This window comes from Oratosquilla oratoria, chromosome 3, assembly GCF_046742065.1.
Source record: "Oratosquilla oratoria isolate Oo_2021 chromosome 3, ASM4674206v1, whole genome shotgun sequence".
Taxonomy (NCBI): Eukaryota; Metazoa; Arthropoda; class Malacostraca; order Stomatopoda; family Squillidae; genus Oratosquilla; species Oratosquilla oratoria.
In genome coordinates, this window is record NC_134779.1 from 67,051,301 (window position 1) to 67,066,300 (window position 15,000).

Below are 15,000 nucleotides of genomic sequence, written 5' to 3' on the forward strand. Positions count from 1 at the left end.
AGATTCTTGTCATTTGGTCAAATAAAACAAAAAATCATAAAACATCAAAATGTTTGATCAAACAGCACCAGAAAAATATGACGTCAGTCCTCGCTTCGCTCGCGACCAAATGACAAGAATCTTGTCATCGGAGTTTAATAGGTTAAGGCAGGACTCACAAGAACTCCCAAGTTTCTCTTACACTTAGTTTTCTCTTAAAAAGTGTTATCTAAACCATACCTTCTTTCTGAGTTGTGTAAATCTACGTTTAACACGCTGCATTTTGAGATATTGAAGTCCATTTGTCATTTAACCGACCATGTGAACAATTCGTTAAGACCCTCCTGCAGACTAATCGTCTTCTCCTGACCCAATTAGATGTCCTATTTTAGTGCCATCCGCAAACTTACCAACATCACTATTAATCCCATTGTCCAAGTCGTTTAAGTACACAATGGACAATAAGGGACCGAAACCAAGCCCTGTGGAACTCCACTAGAAGCTCTAATATAATCAAACATTTTTCCTCCCATGCCATGGACTTGACTTTATTTAGTAGTTTCTGCTGGGGCACCATGTCGAACGCTTTGCTAAAGTCAAGGTAAATAACATTGTAACTATTATTATTATCTGACACCTTGAAAGCGTTAGTGTAAAAAGAGAGAAGATTAGTTATACGTGACTCATCGATGGAGAATCCATGCTGTGAATCACGAATCAGTCTCTCGGTATGATTTTTTGTTCTATTAGCTATTATTGAGTCAAGCATTTTCCCGATAAGTGATGTCAAACTGATTGGACTGTAGTTTCATATAAACGATGTATCTCCCTTTTTGAAAACAAGAACAACGTTTGCCTGCCCCAAGCAATAGGTTGGTTTTATTGAGGTACGAAGATTATATACAACTAGGGCCTTGATCTTAACTACTCCTCATGCCGAGTCTTAACCTCGGCACTGCCTCCTGCCAGGTTCGTGACTTCGGGTAGATCTCCTGCCATATCTAACCTCTCCTTTGTAAACACCATGAGAAAAGATTTGTTAGTCGCATCCCTTATTTTTTCCTCCGAATCTATCATGACATCTTCGTCGTTTTTAATTGGGCATATTCTTTCCTTATTTTTTTGTTCTGTAAAAATTAAAGAAGTCCTTTGGGCTGGATCTCGCTTGTCTGGCAACTTTAATTTCATAGTTACGTTTCGCTGTGCGCATGTTCTTTTTAACCAGTCTTATATTTAGACCTGTGTATTTCTCCGTTTTTAATTCTGGCGTAAAGCCCTCTTTTTATTCCAATTTCGATTTTCAGCCTATCCGTCATCCATTTGGGAGTATTAGTACTGGACCTTACTGTTTTGAGGGGAATAGTTTATTTTGTGCGTTCAAAATCGAAACTGTTAGGTTACTGTACATTGCATGCAGATTGTTGACCGTGCTATTTACCTAACGCTTATGAGTGACCTGACCCAAAGGAACGCATCTCATCCTCCGGGACCCGACACCTGACTGCGCCAATGACGTCCGGGCTGACCGTTTACCTTACCCTGTCATAGTCCTCTGGGTTGGTCTCGTAAGTGACCAATTGCCCTAAACACTTTCTCATTTCATCAGCATTGGCTCTCCTCAAATTAGCAACTAGAACGTTATTCGTATGATTTGATTTTGCCATATAATATTAAACCTTATTTCTTGATCGCTAGAGCTTAGACCATCTCCTACTTTTATGTTTCTCGTTAGACTCTCATTTTTTGTTAATAGTAAGTCCAGAGTATTCTCTCCCCTCGTAGGATCGGTCATCATTTGTTTTAGGAAATTATCTTGTATCACATCTAAAAATAAAAAAGCACTTCATGATCTAGTAAACTTTCCAAGTCAATATTTTTATAGTTAAAGTCTTCCATGATCACAATGTGCTTGTACTGCGACGACCTGCGAATTTCTTGAATCAGGAGAATCATTGGTCTTCTCTGCAAAGACGTTACCAAAACTGAATGAAATCGTTTGGCGCCATATAAGGAAAACTGTAAGACAAATTACGTACCCACAACGAAGTAGTTAATCTAGGCAGTTTTCACCTCCTTCCCAAGACTAACCACACATGATACATTCTTTGTACCTCATAACGGTGGCTTGATACATCTGTAATCAGAATATTACTAAATTTGCTAGGTTGGATCAGAAACTCGTTCAACTGTCGTAGACAGCGACTTGTTTTCAAAGGTGAAACTACTAACTGGAAAAGAAGAGTAGAGTGAAAATCCTCAGGGTTCCATTCTTGGGTCACTTCTTTTCAGTGTATGCATCAATGAGAAAGACCGTGGGCCCAAATCTAACTCTAAACTGTGCGGAATAACGATCTCTCAGATCAGCTGGAAATAAAATAAAAATCTAGAGTAACTAGAGCAATGGTCGGAAGTGTGGTTCAGATGAAAATTATTTTGAATAGGGTTACAACTTATCTGGAAAAAAAATCAAAGCGTAGAGTAAAAAGGATTTTGTCTCTCCGCCAGAGAATGTGAGATTCCTCGATCTTCTAACTACAAAATTTCTGCACACATCAAACAACGGTCTCACTCATTAGTCCGTCCATAAAAAAAAAAAAAAAAAAATTGCCTAAGTAATTTTTCGTCAATTTCTGGATTTTTTTTTTTCTAAATCAATCTTTTATTGCTCCTTGTGGTACAATTCCCAATGTTTTATTTAGTGTCTGAGTAGGTTAGAATTACATTAGGAAGAGCATTACGTATATTAATAAAATAGAAAAGCTATTTTTTTCGATTACCTGAAAAGTTGGACAAATGACTTAGGCACTTTTTTTTATGAGGCTAACGATATGTTGGTTCAGATTGAAGCAAAAACCTCATAAAATTAAGTCTAGTCATTTCCATAATAAATACTAACCAGATGTGAAATAATGGTTTTAGACTGTCAAGACGTATATTTAACCTTGAGGTAAGTAGAAACAACATCACCAACTGGCTAGTTAATGTATAAAATCACCCCCCACCCACCCCCGCAGAGGCAATGCGACGTACACTTGCTCCATGAAAACATCAAAGTAACGTGTTGAGATGTCTGTCTGAGCGGGCTAGGGCGTCGTTACTTCCGGCAAAGGTCGAGGGGATGGCGGTTCGAATTCTGACACCGGCGAAGTTGAACCAAGGGCATGGTTCATTAAGTTCCACGCTACAAAGCCCTCTGTGAGGGGCATCGTCCTAGCCTTCCGATAGGGGGATTTTGTGACGATAAGCTATATCATCATCATTTCTTTGTTCGATTTAATTATTTCATTTTTGTTATGAGCCGGAAGCTCTTCATCCGACAATCTTTATTGTTGTCACTCCATTGTAAGATCACAAAGGTCATTAAGTATTACGTAACTATACAGCGGCGAAATGCAGCGTCATAACTAAACTCGTGGGATTTAGCGATCCCACCCACACGTGGAGTAGAACGAATTATTTGAAATATTCTAGAGGAAATAACCAGCGACCTCCAAAGTAGGAACAGCAAGGCGCGTCGTTGAGCTGGAGGAGTGACAGACCGATGCGGCGAAGATTCCTGGGCGTTTGTCGAGAGAGCTGGAGTGCAGAGACGTCCGACCTCTAGGAGCGCTGTGTTGATTCTCACACGATCCCTGTTTTTTTTTTTTTGTTTTTTTTAGAATAAGTCCCAGCGGAGGGATCCGATTTAGGGACTGTCTTTTAGTTTCTCAATATTAGCTGTGTGTCTACATCTAGTATATCTAATTCGTCTCCGGGAAGATGTCGAGCGCCAGTGGCGCTATAATAAGTGTCCAAATGGTGAGATGGAGATTAGTTGGGCTGCCATGATGATGTTTTGGTGGTCGGTGATTGAATATAACATTCTTGGGGGGCTCTTCCCAAGGAGGTTCAGCAGCGGTTGGAAGTGGTTACGAAGGATGGGGCATAGGAATAAGCAGTGGAGGAAAGAGACCAGCTCCGTCCCGCAGGCACAGACGGTCTTCAGATAGCGGGTTCTCCAGTGGTTGACACGAATTCTTGAGATGAGGTGAAGAATGTGGGTTGGAAGTGGATGAGGGTGGGTCCAGAGGGTCCCCTTATTGCATGTCTTGATGGGCCAGCCTCGAGTAGCGGCAGTCCCGGCATATTCCTCTGACCAGAGCTCCCATGTCGCTTGGTCAATTTTTTTGTTGGCATCACTTGTTGAAAAGCAGAGCGAGATGCAATCCTCTTCAGAGGTTAGGGCCCCTCGTTTGGCGGCTCGGTCGGCCATCTCGTTTCCATGGATGCCTACATGGGAGGGCACCCACTGGAAACGAAGACGGAGTCCGCGTCGTGCGATTTCTTCTGAAAGGATTAGTATTTCCTTGAGGATTTCCGGTCTTGTTTTGCAGTACTCACTCTGTATTACATTTAGGCTGGACTGGGAGTCCGATAGGATGACTATTTGCGTTGGGGAACGGGGGAGAGTTTTGACTTTATTCAAAGCTTCTCTGATGGCGACGAGTTCGGCAGTTAGGATGGTGGTGGGCGGGAGCTTCACTTCGAAGGGCTCTCGCGTGGTCACGAAGAACAGTCCTGCTCCTGTTCTGCCGTCACTGAGTACCGATCCGTCTGTGAAGATCTTGAAGTCGGGGGGGTAAATGCCGTGACTTATTGGGGTTACTAAACTGGATAGAATGAGAAACGAGGAGAACAGGAGTGGAAAGGAAGTTGGGAGATATGGTTGATGAAAGAGTATTGGGATGGTTTGGACACACGGAAAGAATGAGTGAAGAGGGCAGACGTGGAAGGAGTGAACATGAGTGGGAGACCAAGTACGAGATGGATGGATGGGGTAAAAGGGATGTTGGGAAAGAGGGTAATGTCTGTTGAGGAAGGACGGGAGAATGCAGAAGATAGGGGTGAATTGTTGTGTATGGATGATGCTGTGACGCATGAAAGGTAGATGGTGGGTGATGTTGAGGAAATATGTGTTTCTGGATGAGGGGACGGAGGCGTGGTCGCCGATTTAATGAATCGGCCTTGCTGTGGATCTGCTGTGTCTTGCGACACTGCCTTTGATCTAGGGCAGTGGGCGAGATGTAGGGATGACCCGACATCCAGGAGGAGCCAAGATAAGAGGGAGGGAGGTGGGTGAATGGTAGGGCGAGAGTGGATTTTATGCCTTTTTTCTACCTCCCTTGTAAGGGGTAAAAAGACTTTGGTGTATGTATGTGATTCACCTTGGTCTTTGGATCACGTGTTAGACTCGTGATCGACAGCTATTTCCCTCGTGGAAGAGAGCTCAGAGCTCCAATGACCGATCTATGGGTAATGCTTTGACCTTACACGCACACGCACACACCCAACTCCCCGCCCACAAGAGTTGGAGTAACGACTCGAAGCGCAGCGATACTGAAATTATTTTCATCCCTTGGGCAGGATTTGAACCCGGACCGCCGTAGTGACAGTCTGTATGTATGTATGTATATGTTTTCACCTTGAAATCTTTACATTTGGTATCAATTTGCATGTTGTGCTTTGTTTCCAGACATCTGTGATTGATGACCAATTATGGTACCACTCCCCAAAGAGGCACTGAAATTGTTAGGATTATTACCTCGTGAGTCTCCCTGTTACTCTTTGATTCCTTACGAATGTCCCGTGACACAAGCCTCCTTTACCCTGCAGGACTGACAGCACCCTGTGGATCCTTCGTGACAGCTTGAAGCCTCTTAGCCACTTCAAATCTATATTGGCTCTTTGAATACTCTATGACACTGCTGAACTTTTGTAGTACTGTGGGTCTCCTGTGATACTGTTGTTCCACCAATGGCTCGGTGAAACCTATCTTGTATTCCTTGGATTACCTGGTGGTCGCGCGCGGCCTGAAAATCATCAAAACCACTGGGCCATACTAATTCACCATTATGACATGTCACTGACAGCCCTAAAGTATAAACTATATAATTATCATAGTTATAGATAGTACCTCATACGAGTCTCCTACTTAGTCACTATGGGCTCCGATGCTGGCCCACTTCGTCATTCATTTATGGCACCGCCTATTTTTTTTTTCATGGTTTCTCCAAGGGTAAGTCATGTGTGACTAATCTTCTATCCTTTTACACTAAAGTATGTAAGGCGTCAGATAACAATGATAATTACGATGTTATTTAACTTGACTTTAGCAAAGCGTTCGACAAGGTGCCACACCAGAGACTACTCAATAAAATCAAAGCGCATGGCATAGGAGGAAAATTGTTTGAATGGATTAGAGCTTGGATTAGTAACAGAAAACAGCGGGTCACCATAAATGGAGTAAAATCTAGGTGGGGCAATGTTACTAGTGGGGTCCCCCAGGCCTCGGTTTTGGGCTCCTTGTTGTTCATTATGTACATAAACGACTTAGACGATGGGATAAATAGTGATGTTAGTAAGTTTGCGGGCGACACTAAAATAGGACGCCAAATTAGGTCAGGAGGCGACGCAGAGATTCTGCAGGATGATCTTAACAAATTGTTCACATGGTCGGTGAAATGGCAAATGAACTTCAATTTCTCTAAATGTAGCGTGTTAAACGTAGGGCTACACAACCCCGAAAATAGATACAGCTTAGATAACACGCTTTTAGAAAAAACTGAGTGCGAGAGAGACTTGGAAGTTCTAGCGGGTCTGACCTTAAAACCAGGAAACAGTGCATTAGCGCAAGGAATAAAGCAGAACATTAGGTTTCATTGCTAGGACGGTAACGAATAGAAGTGCAGAGGTAGTTATCAAACTCTATCTAGCGATAGTTAGACCCATCCTTGACTATGCGGTACAGTTTTTGGTCTCCGTCCTACAGAATGGACATCAATTTACTAAAATCAATACAGAGAAAGATCCAGAGTGCGGGGTGATCTAATACAGTTGTTCAAATGGATCAAAGGCTTTAACAAGGGTGGTGCAAGCAAGGTCATCATATCAAAACAACTGGGCAGGACTCGCAGTAATGGTTTTAAACTGGAAAAATTTAGATTTAAGAAGGAAATAGCCAAAAATTGGTTTACTAATAGAATGGTCGACGAATGGAATAGACTTAGTAACGATGTAGTAAGCGCCGAAACTATCAGTTGTTTTAAGAAACGATTAGACAACTTTATGGATGGGGATGACAGGTGGTGATTGATACGGAGCTGCCGAGTGTAGGCCTTATGGTCTCTTGCAGTCTCCTTCATTTTTATGTTCTTATGTAGATAAAACAATATCAGGTGCAGTTTCGTTTAAGGGAATTGATTTGGAACGAGTTACTGCATATAGGGGAAAAATTCAGGATGTATGTGATCTACAATTGTAGGATTTTTGTCACAGTATCTAAGAGAGATACTACTAATGAACCTGCAAGGTCATTGTTTAGGATGAGCTTAACTCCAGCAATTGGCATTGACTTTTCTCTGAGGCTAATTGTTACATTCTGTCTACCCTCCCCTCATGCCATATCTCTTACTCCTCTCTTTATCTCCCACTTTCTCATTATCATTTATTAAGTGTGTGTGTAAACACCTAAAGTATCATTTCAACGATCGCTTCATGAACTGCCAAATGTTAAAATTTGTAGATGATAAACGAGTAAAAGCAGCAATGATTGCAACAAACCATTGGGAATTTTAATTACAAGTAACAAGCAATTTGCGCAAATTGTGTGTACACCATTTTAATGTTTGTTTCTCCCCGCAAGGCTCGGGCTATATAAGGAGTAAAATGTTTTTCATCGATGTTATTTCTGAAGAAGCCCTGCTGGGCGAAACGTAAAATATATTGGACTCCCACACTCTGCGTTTGGCCTCTTCCCTATTGATGATAAACCCTTTAACGTCATCTTCATATGTGCCCGCCCAACTTATGCCCGGTCTTGTAGACCCTTGCGCTTGGCGAGGTGACTTTTCAAAAATGATGTATTAGTTATCTATATTATCAATGATAAAGTTAGTTTTATTCATGCAGATGGTACACATTGTTTAGTTTTCGTAACCATGGTTTTTATGAGACATAACAAATTCAGACTTGCAAAGGTAACCTTTTCTATTCTATACTAAAAAAATCTGAATATTATGTTCTAATATAATATTTGTATTTATTTCATTGCATAGATCACTCGCAAATCTTTATTTTGAATACGATGAACAATCAATTGGATGTATCTAATGTATTCTAATGTTACAATACATTTTAATTTTATCTTATAGTTACTGTAGGGGTAACATTTAATGTGCATCTTCACACAGTGAACAAGTTGCACTGTAATTCTGCATTACAAATGCATAACGTCAACAGCTAGTCTAACCACCGCGTGCGTTAATTACCTCCATTAGCCTACTGCCTAGTTTAGGCCACCTTTCAAGACAGAAGGACATTACCTATTCAAGCCGACGAGACTGGGAACGCGACACAATTGTAACAGTTACAGTATAAGTTCAGACGATGGTACCATCCACTTCATTCCAATTGATCTCAAGATCCGAGTGGCTCAGAGAGTTACGTTCCATCTCCACGCGAGAACACTACGCATGTTTACACCAAATGTCAGGCTCAGCTGATACCATATGCAGATAACACACACACACACACACACACACACACACACACACACACACACACACACACACACACACACACACACACACACACACACACACACACGCACGCACACGCACACGCACACACACACACACACACACACACACACACACACATAATCTAACATCTTCCTATCAGATATACTCTCTATTCTTAATCCAAACCCTTTTATATACCCAGACATTGCTCGACATATCAGTGGAAAATGAAGCTATACCTATATTGCATATATAAAAGAAAACACACCATGTTCCCTCGTGTATCAACAGGACAATGCGACAAGTCAATCTAACTAACCAGGAATTTTTTGGTAGACTGAAATGGCTTGGTGCAAATCAAAGGTAAATGAAAGAGAAGTTCTTTTAGACAGACATTCACTCAACTCTCCGTCGCCACGAAGAGGAAGACCAGGAGGACCAGATCCAAGACCGCGACCCGAGGTCCCATGGTCCTTGCGAGGCTATTGGCGCTGAGCCTGAGACTACTAACTACGGAATGAACCTTGCGTCGCGTCTAGTACGCATATAAGACAATGAATGCGCGCACGTGCGTGCTTCAAAGTGGGGAACCCGTACTATTAATCAATCACACTTTTCATAGTTTGCGGACCTGGTACCTGCTCGAACCTCAGTTTTATTGGTGGTCTGGAAGTGGTTATACATGAACGCAGGAGACGGTGTTGACGGTATGCCACAACAGTGACGATACCCGGAGGAAGCTGATGCACCACACACACACAGTGATGCCCAAGTCACCTCAGGTCCTGAAGTGAACAGCGGTCGGGGGCCATTACTCAGAGTGGATGCCTCTTCTAAGCTCTGCGTCACGGCGAGGGTTCGAACAGTCACGCCACGGTGGGCCCCGACCGTCAACCGAGGCAAGCCTCAACCCCCCACCGTGGTACCCAGCCACAGCAATATCCTCCACAGTAAACAGGAATCACTTTTCCTTTCGAGAATTTCGACTTGGCCTTCGCCATGTCATGGGTCTGATTACCTGTCCAATTGGGAATCCTAGGTCGAGCCCTTAACCCCTTTACTACCAATGGGGAGACAATGGGCTAAATGGAGTAGTCTGAAATATCCGCATTAAATGAATAAGACAAAGTTTTGGGGGACTGTGAATTCTCTGTGGCGTGGAAGGTCTTCTGTGATAATGTGAGTGCTTCCCTCTTTGTGAAACTATGAGTCTCTGGTGACATTCCAGTTTCTCTGTGGCACTGTAGGTCCTTCATGGCACTGCTGGTTCTCCTACTACAATGAAAATTCCCTGTGGCTCTGTAATTACCTCGTGGGTCTCCCTGTTACTCTCTGATCCCTTTCAACCATACGTGTTTCCCCTGGCACAAACTTCCTTTACTCTGAAACATTCCAGGACGCCATAGACGCTCCGGGATCCCTGCAGGACCGACAGTTCTCTGTGGGCATTTCGAGTACATTGTGGCCCCTTGAATATCCTGTGGCATTGAAAATCTGTAGGTCCTCTATAACTACTGTTCCCCAGTGACATTGTGAAATCCCTCTTCAAATCGTTAGGGCGTTCAACACAACAGGATATTTATTGAGCGGCGAGGAGATCGGTCCTCCAAAAATCACTCCAAATTTGCTTACGGGATGCATAAATACGGTGAAATATTTAATCATAATTAATCACCCTTCTTTTGAACTTTGTGGCATAGTCAATAAATTTTTGTTCGACTACATTTTCTTTTTTAATATCACGCCATATATTTCATTCAGTCTGATGATGGAATGTGGACAGAATGGAATCACATTTCAAAATATAAAAAGTAAATTGGTAAGAAATTCGATGACAATGGTTTCGTTCATAATATTTTCGCTATTATTGATGACCTGCACATTTGTTCTGGGTGACGCCAAGCGATTTTATTCAGGATTAATTCAGAAGATTCGGGGACTCTACGCATGTAACTGTTGGATTAAACAAGTAGAGATTAGTAATCCTGGACTTAATACGAGTTCTAGTGTAGAGAAATAGTTCAATCGCGTTACTTGAACAAATGCTTGGGTAGTAGTTATTGTCATTCACGTAGCCAACTCAGGTAATCTATACAGTCAGGTACCATGTCTAAACCTCTCCTTTGTATCGTCACATCCTATTAGATCGACCTTTGAGGCATCAGTCTGTCACTCCAGCTCATCGACGCGCCTTGCTGTTCCTAGTTTGGAGGTCGCTGGTTATTTCCTCTAGAATATTTCATATAATTCGTTCTACTCCACGTGTGGGCCGAGTTTAGTTATGACGCTGCATTTCGCCGCTGTACAGTTACGTTTGGTCATCCCTTAAACAGTGATAATGAATTACCTTTGTGATGATCACAATGGAGTGACAACAATACAGATTGTCAGATGGAGAGCTTCCGGCTCATAAAAAAGAAAAAATCAAATCGAACAAAGAAATGATGATGATAAGGTTTAACGTCACAAACACCCCCTATCGGAAGGCTAGGACGATGCCCCCTCACAGAGGGCATTGTAGGTTGGAATTTAATGAACCATACCCTTGATTCAACTTCAACGGGGTCAGGATTCGAACCGCTTTCCCCTCGACCTTCGCCGCAAGTAACGGCGCCCTAGCCCGCCCAGACAGACATCTCAACACGTTGCTTTGATGTTTTCATGGAACAACTGAATCTCACATCTTTGAACCGATGAACGTCAAATTGTCTCTGCGGGGGGGGGGTCATACATTAACTAGACAGTTGGTAATGTTGTTCCTACCTACCTCAAGGTTAAATATACGTCTTGGCAGTCTAAAATCATTATTTCACGTCTGGTTAGTATTCATTATGGAAATGACTAGACTTAATTTTATGAGCTTTTTGCTTCACACTGAACCAACATATTCCAAATATGGACGGGCTAATGAGTGATACAGTTGATTGAGGAGAGCAGAACTTTTGAAGTTAGAAGATCGAGCTTCCTCTCCTAGAATCTCATATTCTCTGGTGGAGAGACAAAATCCTTTTTACTCTCCGCTTTGATTGTTTTTTTTTTCCAGATAAGTTGTAATCCTATTCAAAATAATTTTCATCTGAACCACACTTCCGACCATTTCTCTAGTTGATCTAGATTTTTTTTAATTTCCAGCTCATCTGAGAGATTGTTATTCCGCACAGTTTAGAGTTAGATTTGGGCCCATGGTCTTTCTCATTGATGCATACACTGAAAAGAAGTGACCCAAGAATGGAACCCTGAGGATTTTCACTCTTCTGATCCAACCTAGCAAATTTAGTAATATTCTGATTACAGATGAGTCAAGCCACCGTTATGAGGTACAAAGAATGTATCATGTGTGGTTAGTCCAGTCCTGCATACTGAACTCGATGGCATCTTGGGAAGGAGGTGAAAACTGCCTAGGTTAACTACTTCGTTGTGGATACGTAATTTGTCTTACAGTTTTCCTTATATGGCGCCAAACGATTTCATTCAGTTTTGGTAACGTCGTTGCAGAGAAGACCAATGATTCTCCTGATTCAAGAAATTCGCAGGTCGTCTCAGTACAAGCACATTGTGATCATGGAACATAAAAGTAGGAGATGGTCTAAGCTCTAGCGATCAAGAAATAAGGTTTAATATTATATGGTAAAATCAAATCATACGAATAACGTTCTAGTTGCTAATTTGAGGAGAGCCAATGTTGATGAAATGAGAAAGTGTTTAGGGCAATTGGTCACTTACGAGACCAACCCAGAGGACTATGACAGGGTAAGGTAAACGGTCAGTCCGGACGTCATTGGCGCAGTCAGGTGTCGGGTCCCGGAGGGTGAGATGCGTTCCTTTGGGTCAGGTCACTCACAAGCGTGAGGTAAATAGCACGGTCAACAATCTGCATGCAATGTACAGTAACCTAACAGTTTCGATTTTGAATGTGCAAAATAAACTATTCCCCTCAAAACAGTAAGGTCCAGCACTAATACTCCCAAATGGATGGCGGATAGGCCGAAAATCGAAATCGGAATAAAAAGAGGGCTTTAGAATTAAAAACGAGGAAATACACCCAAAGTCTATATATAAGACTGGTTAAAAAGAACATGCGCACAGCGAAAAGCAACCATGAAATTAAAGTTGCCAGACAAGCGAGATCCAACCCAAAGGACTTCTTTAATATTTACAGAACAAAAAATAAGGAAAAAATATGCCCAATTAAAAACGACGAAGATGTCATGATAGATTCGGAGGAAAGAATAAGGGATGCGACTAACAAATCTTTTCTCATTGTGTTTACAAAGGAGAGGTTAGATATGGCAGGAGAACTACCCGAAGTCACGAACCTGGCAGGAGGCAGTGCCGAGGTTAAGACTCGGCACGAGGAGTAGTTAAGATGAAGACCCTAGTTGTATATAATCTCCGTAGCTCAACAAAGTCAACCAGAAACTTTTCCTCACCCTCAAACCACCACTACATGTAGCAAAACACATTTGTTTTGTTACACTGGTGGGCAGTGGTGTTCCCACGCCAAATCCGAAGAGAGGCCCGATTAAAATTGCCGTCCTCAGCCGCTCAAGCCACGCCTACCACGTAGCAAAAACACATTTGTTTTGTTGCAGAGAGCTCAAAGAGTGTAAATTTGAAATCTGAGACCAGTTAACGGAAATATTTAATCAATCGATTGACACTGGTTTTGTACCTATTGCTTGGGGGCAGGCAAACGTTGTTCTTGTTTTAAAAAAGGGAGATAAATTGTTTATATGCAACTACAGTCCAATCAGTTTGACATTACTATTGGTAAATGCTTGACTCAATAATAGCCAATAGAACAAAAAATCATATCGAGAGACTGATTCGTGATTCACAGCATGGATTCTCCAATGATGAATCACGTATAACTAATCTTCTATTTTTTTTTACACTAACTTCTTCAAGGCGTCAAATAATAATAATAGTTACAAAGTTATTTACCTTGCCTTTAGCAAAGCGTTCGACATGGTGCCCCACCAGAAACTACTAAATAAAGTCAAGTCCATGGCATGGGAGGAAAAATGTTTGAATATCTTAGAGCTTGGATCAGTGACTGAAAGCAGTGGGTCACTGTAAACGGTGTAAAATCCAAATGGGGGAGTGTTTCTAGTGGAGTTCCACAGGGCTTGGTTCCGGTCCCTTGTTGTACATTGTGTACTTAAACGACTTGGACAGTGGGATTAATAGTGATGTTGGTAAGTTTGCGGATAACACTAAAATAGGACACCTAATTAGGTCAGGAGAAGACGCTCATTCTGCAGCAGGGTCTTAATAAATTGTTCACATGGTCAGTTAAATGGCAAATGGACTTCAATATCTTAAAATGCAGCGTGTTAAACGTAGATTTACACAACACAGAAAACAAGTATAGCTTAGATAACACTTATCTAGAGGAAACTGAGTGCGAGAGAGACTTGGGAGTTCTAATGAGTCCTGCCCTTAAATCCAGGAAACAGTGCATTAGCGCAAGGAATAGAGCTAACAGAGCATTAGGTTTCAATGCTAGGACTATTACAAATAAAAATGCAGAGGTTATTATCAAACTATATGCGGTACAGTTTTGGTCTCCGTCCTATAGAATGGACATTAGTTCACTAGAATCAGTACAGAGGAGAATGACCAAAATGATGTATGGGTTCAGAAATTTACCTTACGAGGACAGCCTCAAGCACCTTAACTGACACTATCTGGAAAGACACAGAGTGCGGGGTGATCTAATAGAGATGTTCAAGTGGATCAAATGATTTTACAAGGGTACGCAAACAAGGTCATCATATTTAGACAACAGAACAGGACTCGCAGTAATGAACTTAAATTGGACAAATTTAGATTTAAGAAGGAAATAGGCAAGAACTGATTTACTAATAGAGTGGTCAACGAATTGAGTAGACTTAGTGACCCTATAGTGAGAGCTGAAACTATTGGTTATTATAAAAAAAATAATAATTAGACAACTTCATAGGTGGGGGTGACAAATGGTAATGAACATGGAACTGCCTAGTGTAGGCCCTGTGGTCTCGTGCACTCTTCCTCATTCTTATGTTCTTGATAAGTGAAGGTGGGGAAACGAAAGAAAAAATATAATTTTCACTTTATTAGATTATACAAAGTACACATGTACATATGGAGAGATTGTCCTTAGACAGACAGAAAAAAGATAATACTGTAGATGATCAGTCATGAGATACGCAATAGTCTACGCCAAAGGAAAAGGATTATATGTAAAAAAATAAAAACAACTAAAACCTTGTGTCTTCCCAACGTCACCGAAAACGGTAGACGGTTAACCGTTTACCACTGAGTTGGGGGTTCCCTGCTAGTGGCAACGTGTCAATGGGAAGAGGCTCTGGGCTTCCCCCCCCGGACGCAGACACCTTCACTGTTGAAGTCCCTGTCATCCCGAAGGCAGCGGAGCCGGATGCCGCACCTGCCGCGATAGAACCAAGGGCCCCCGCACACC

General features: G+C 41.9%; 1 protein-coding gene across 1 annotated transcript in view; it reads right to left on the reverse strand.

Annotated features, from left to right (window-relative positions):
• Positions 1 to 14,615: 14,615 nt before the first annotated feature.
• The window catches only part of LOC143023742 (venom protein 302-like), a 3,566-nt gene continuing 3,181 nt past the window's right edge, over positions 14,616 to 15,000 (reverse strand). Inside the window, exon 3 of the mRNA XM_076182346.1 lies at positions 14,616 to 15,000. This exon is cut by the window's right edge and continues 11 nt beyond it. Within this exon, the coding sequence (XP_076038461.1) occupies positions 14,871 to 15,000 (130 nt within the window). The 3' untranslated portion in view covers positions 14,616 to 14,870.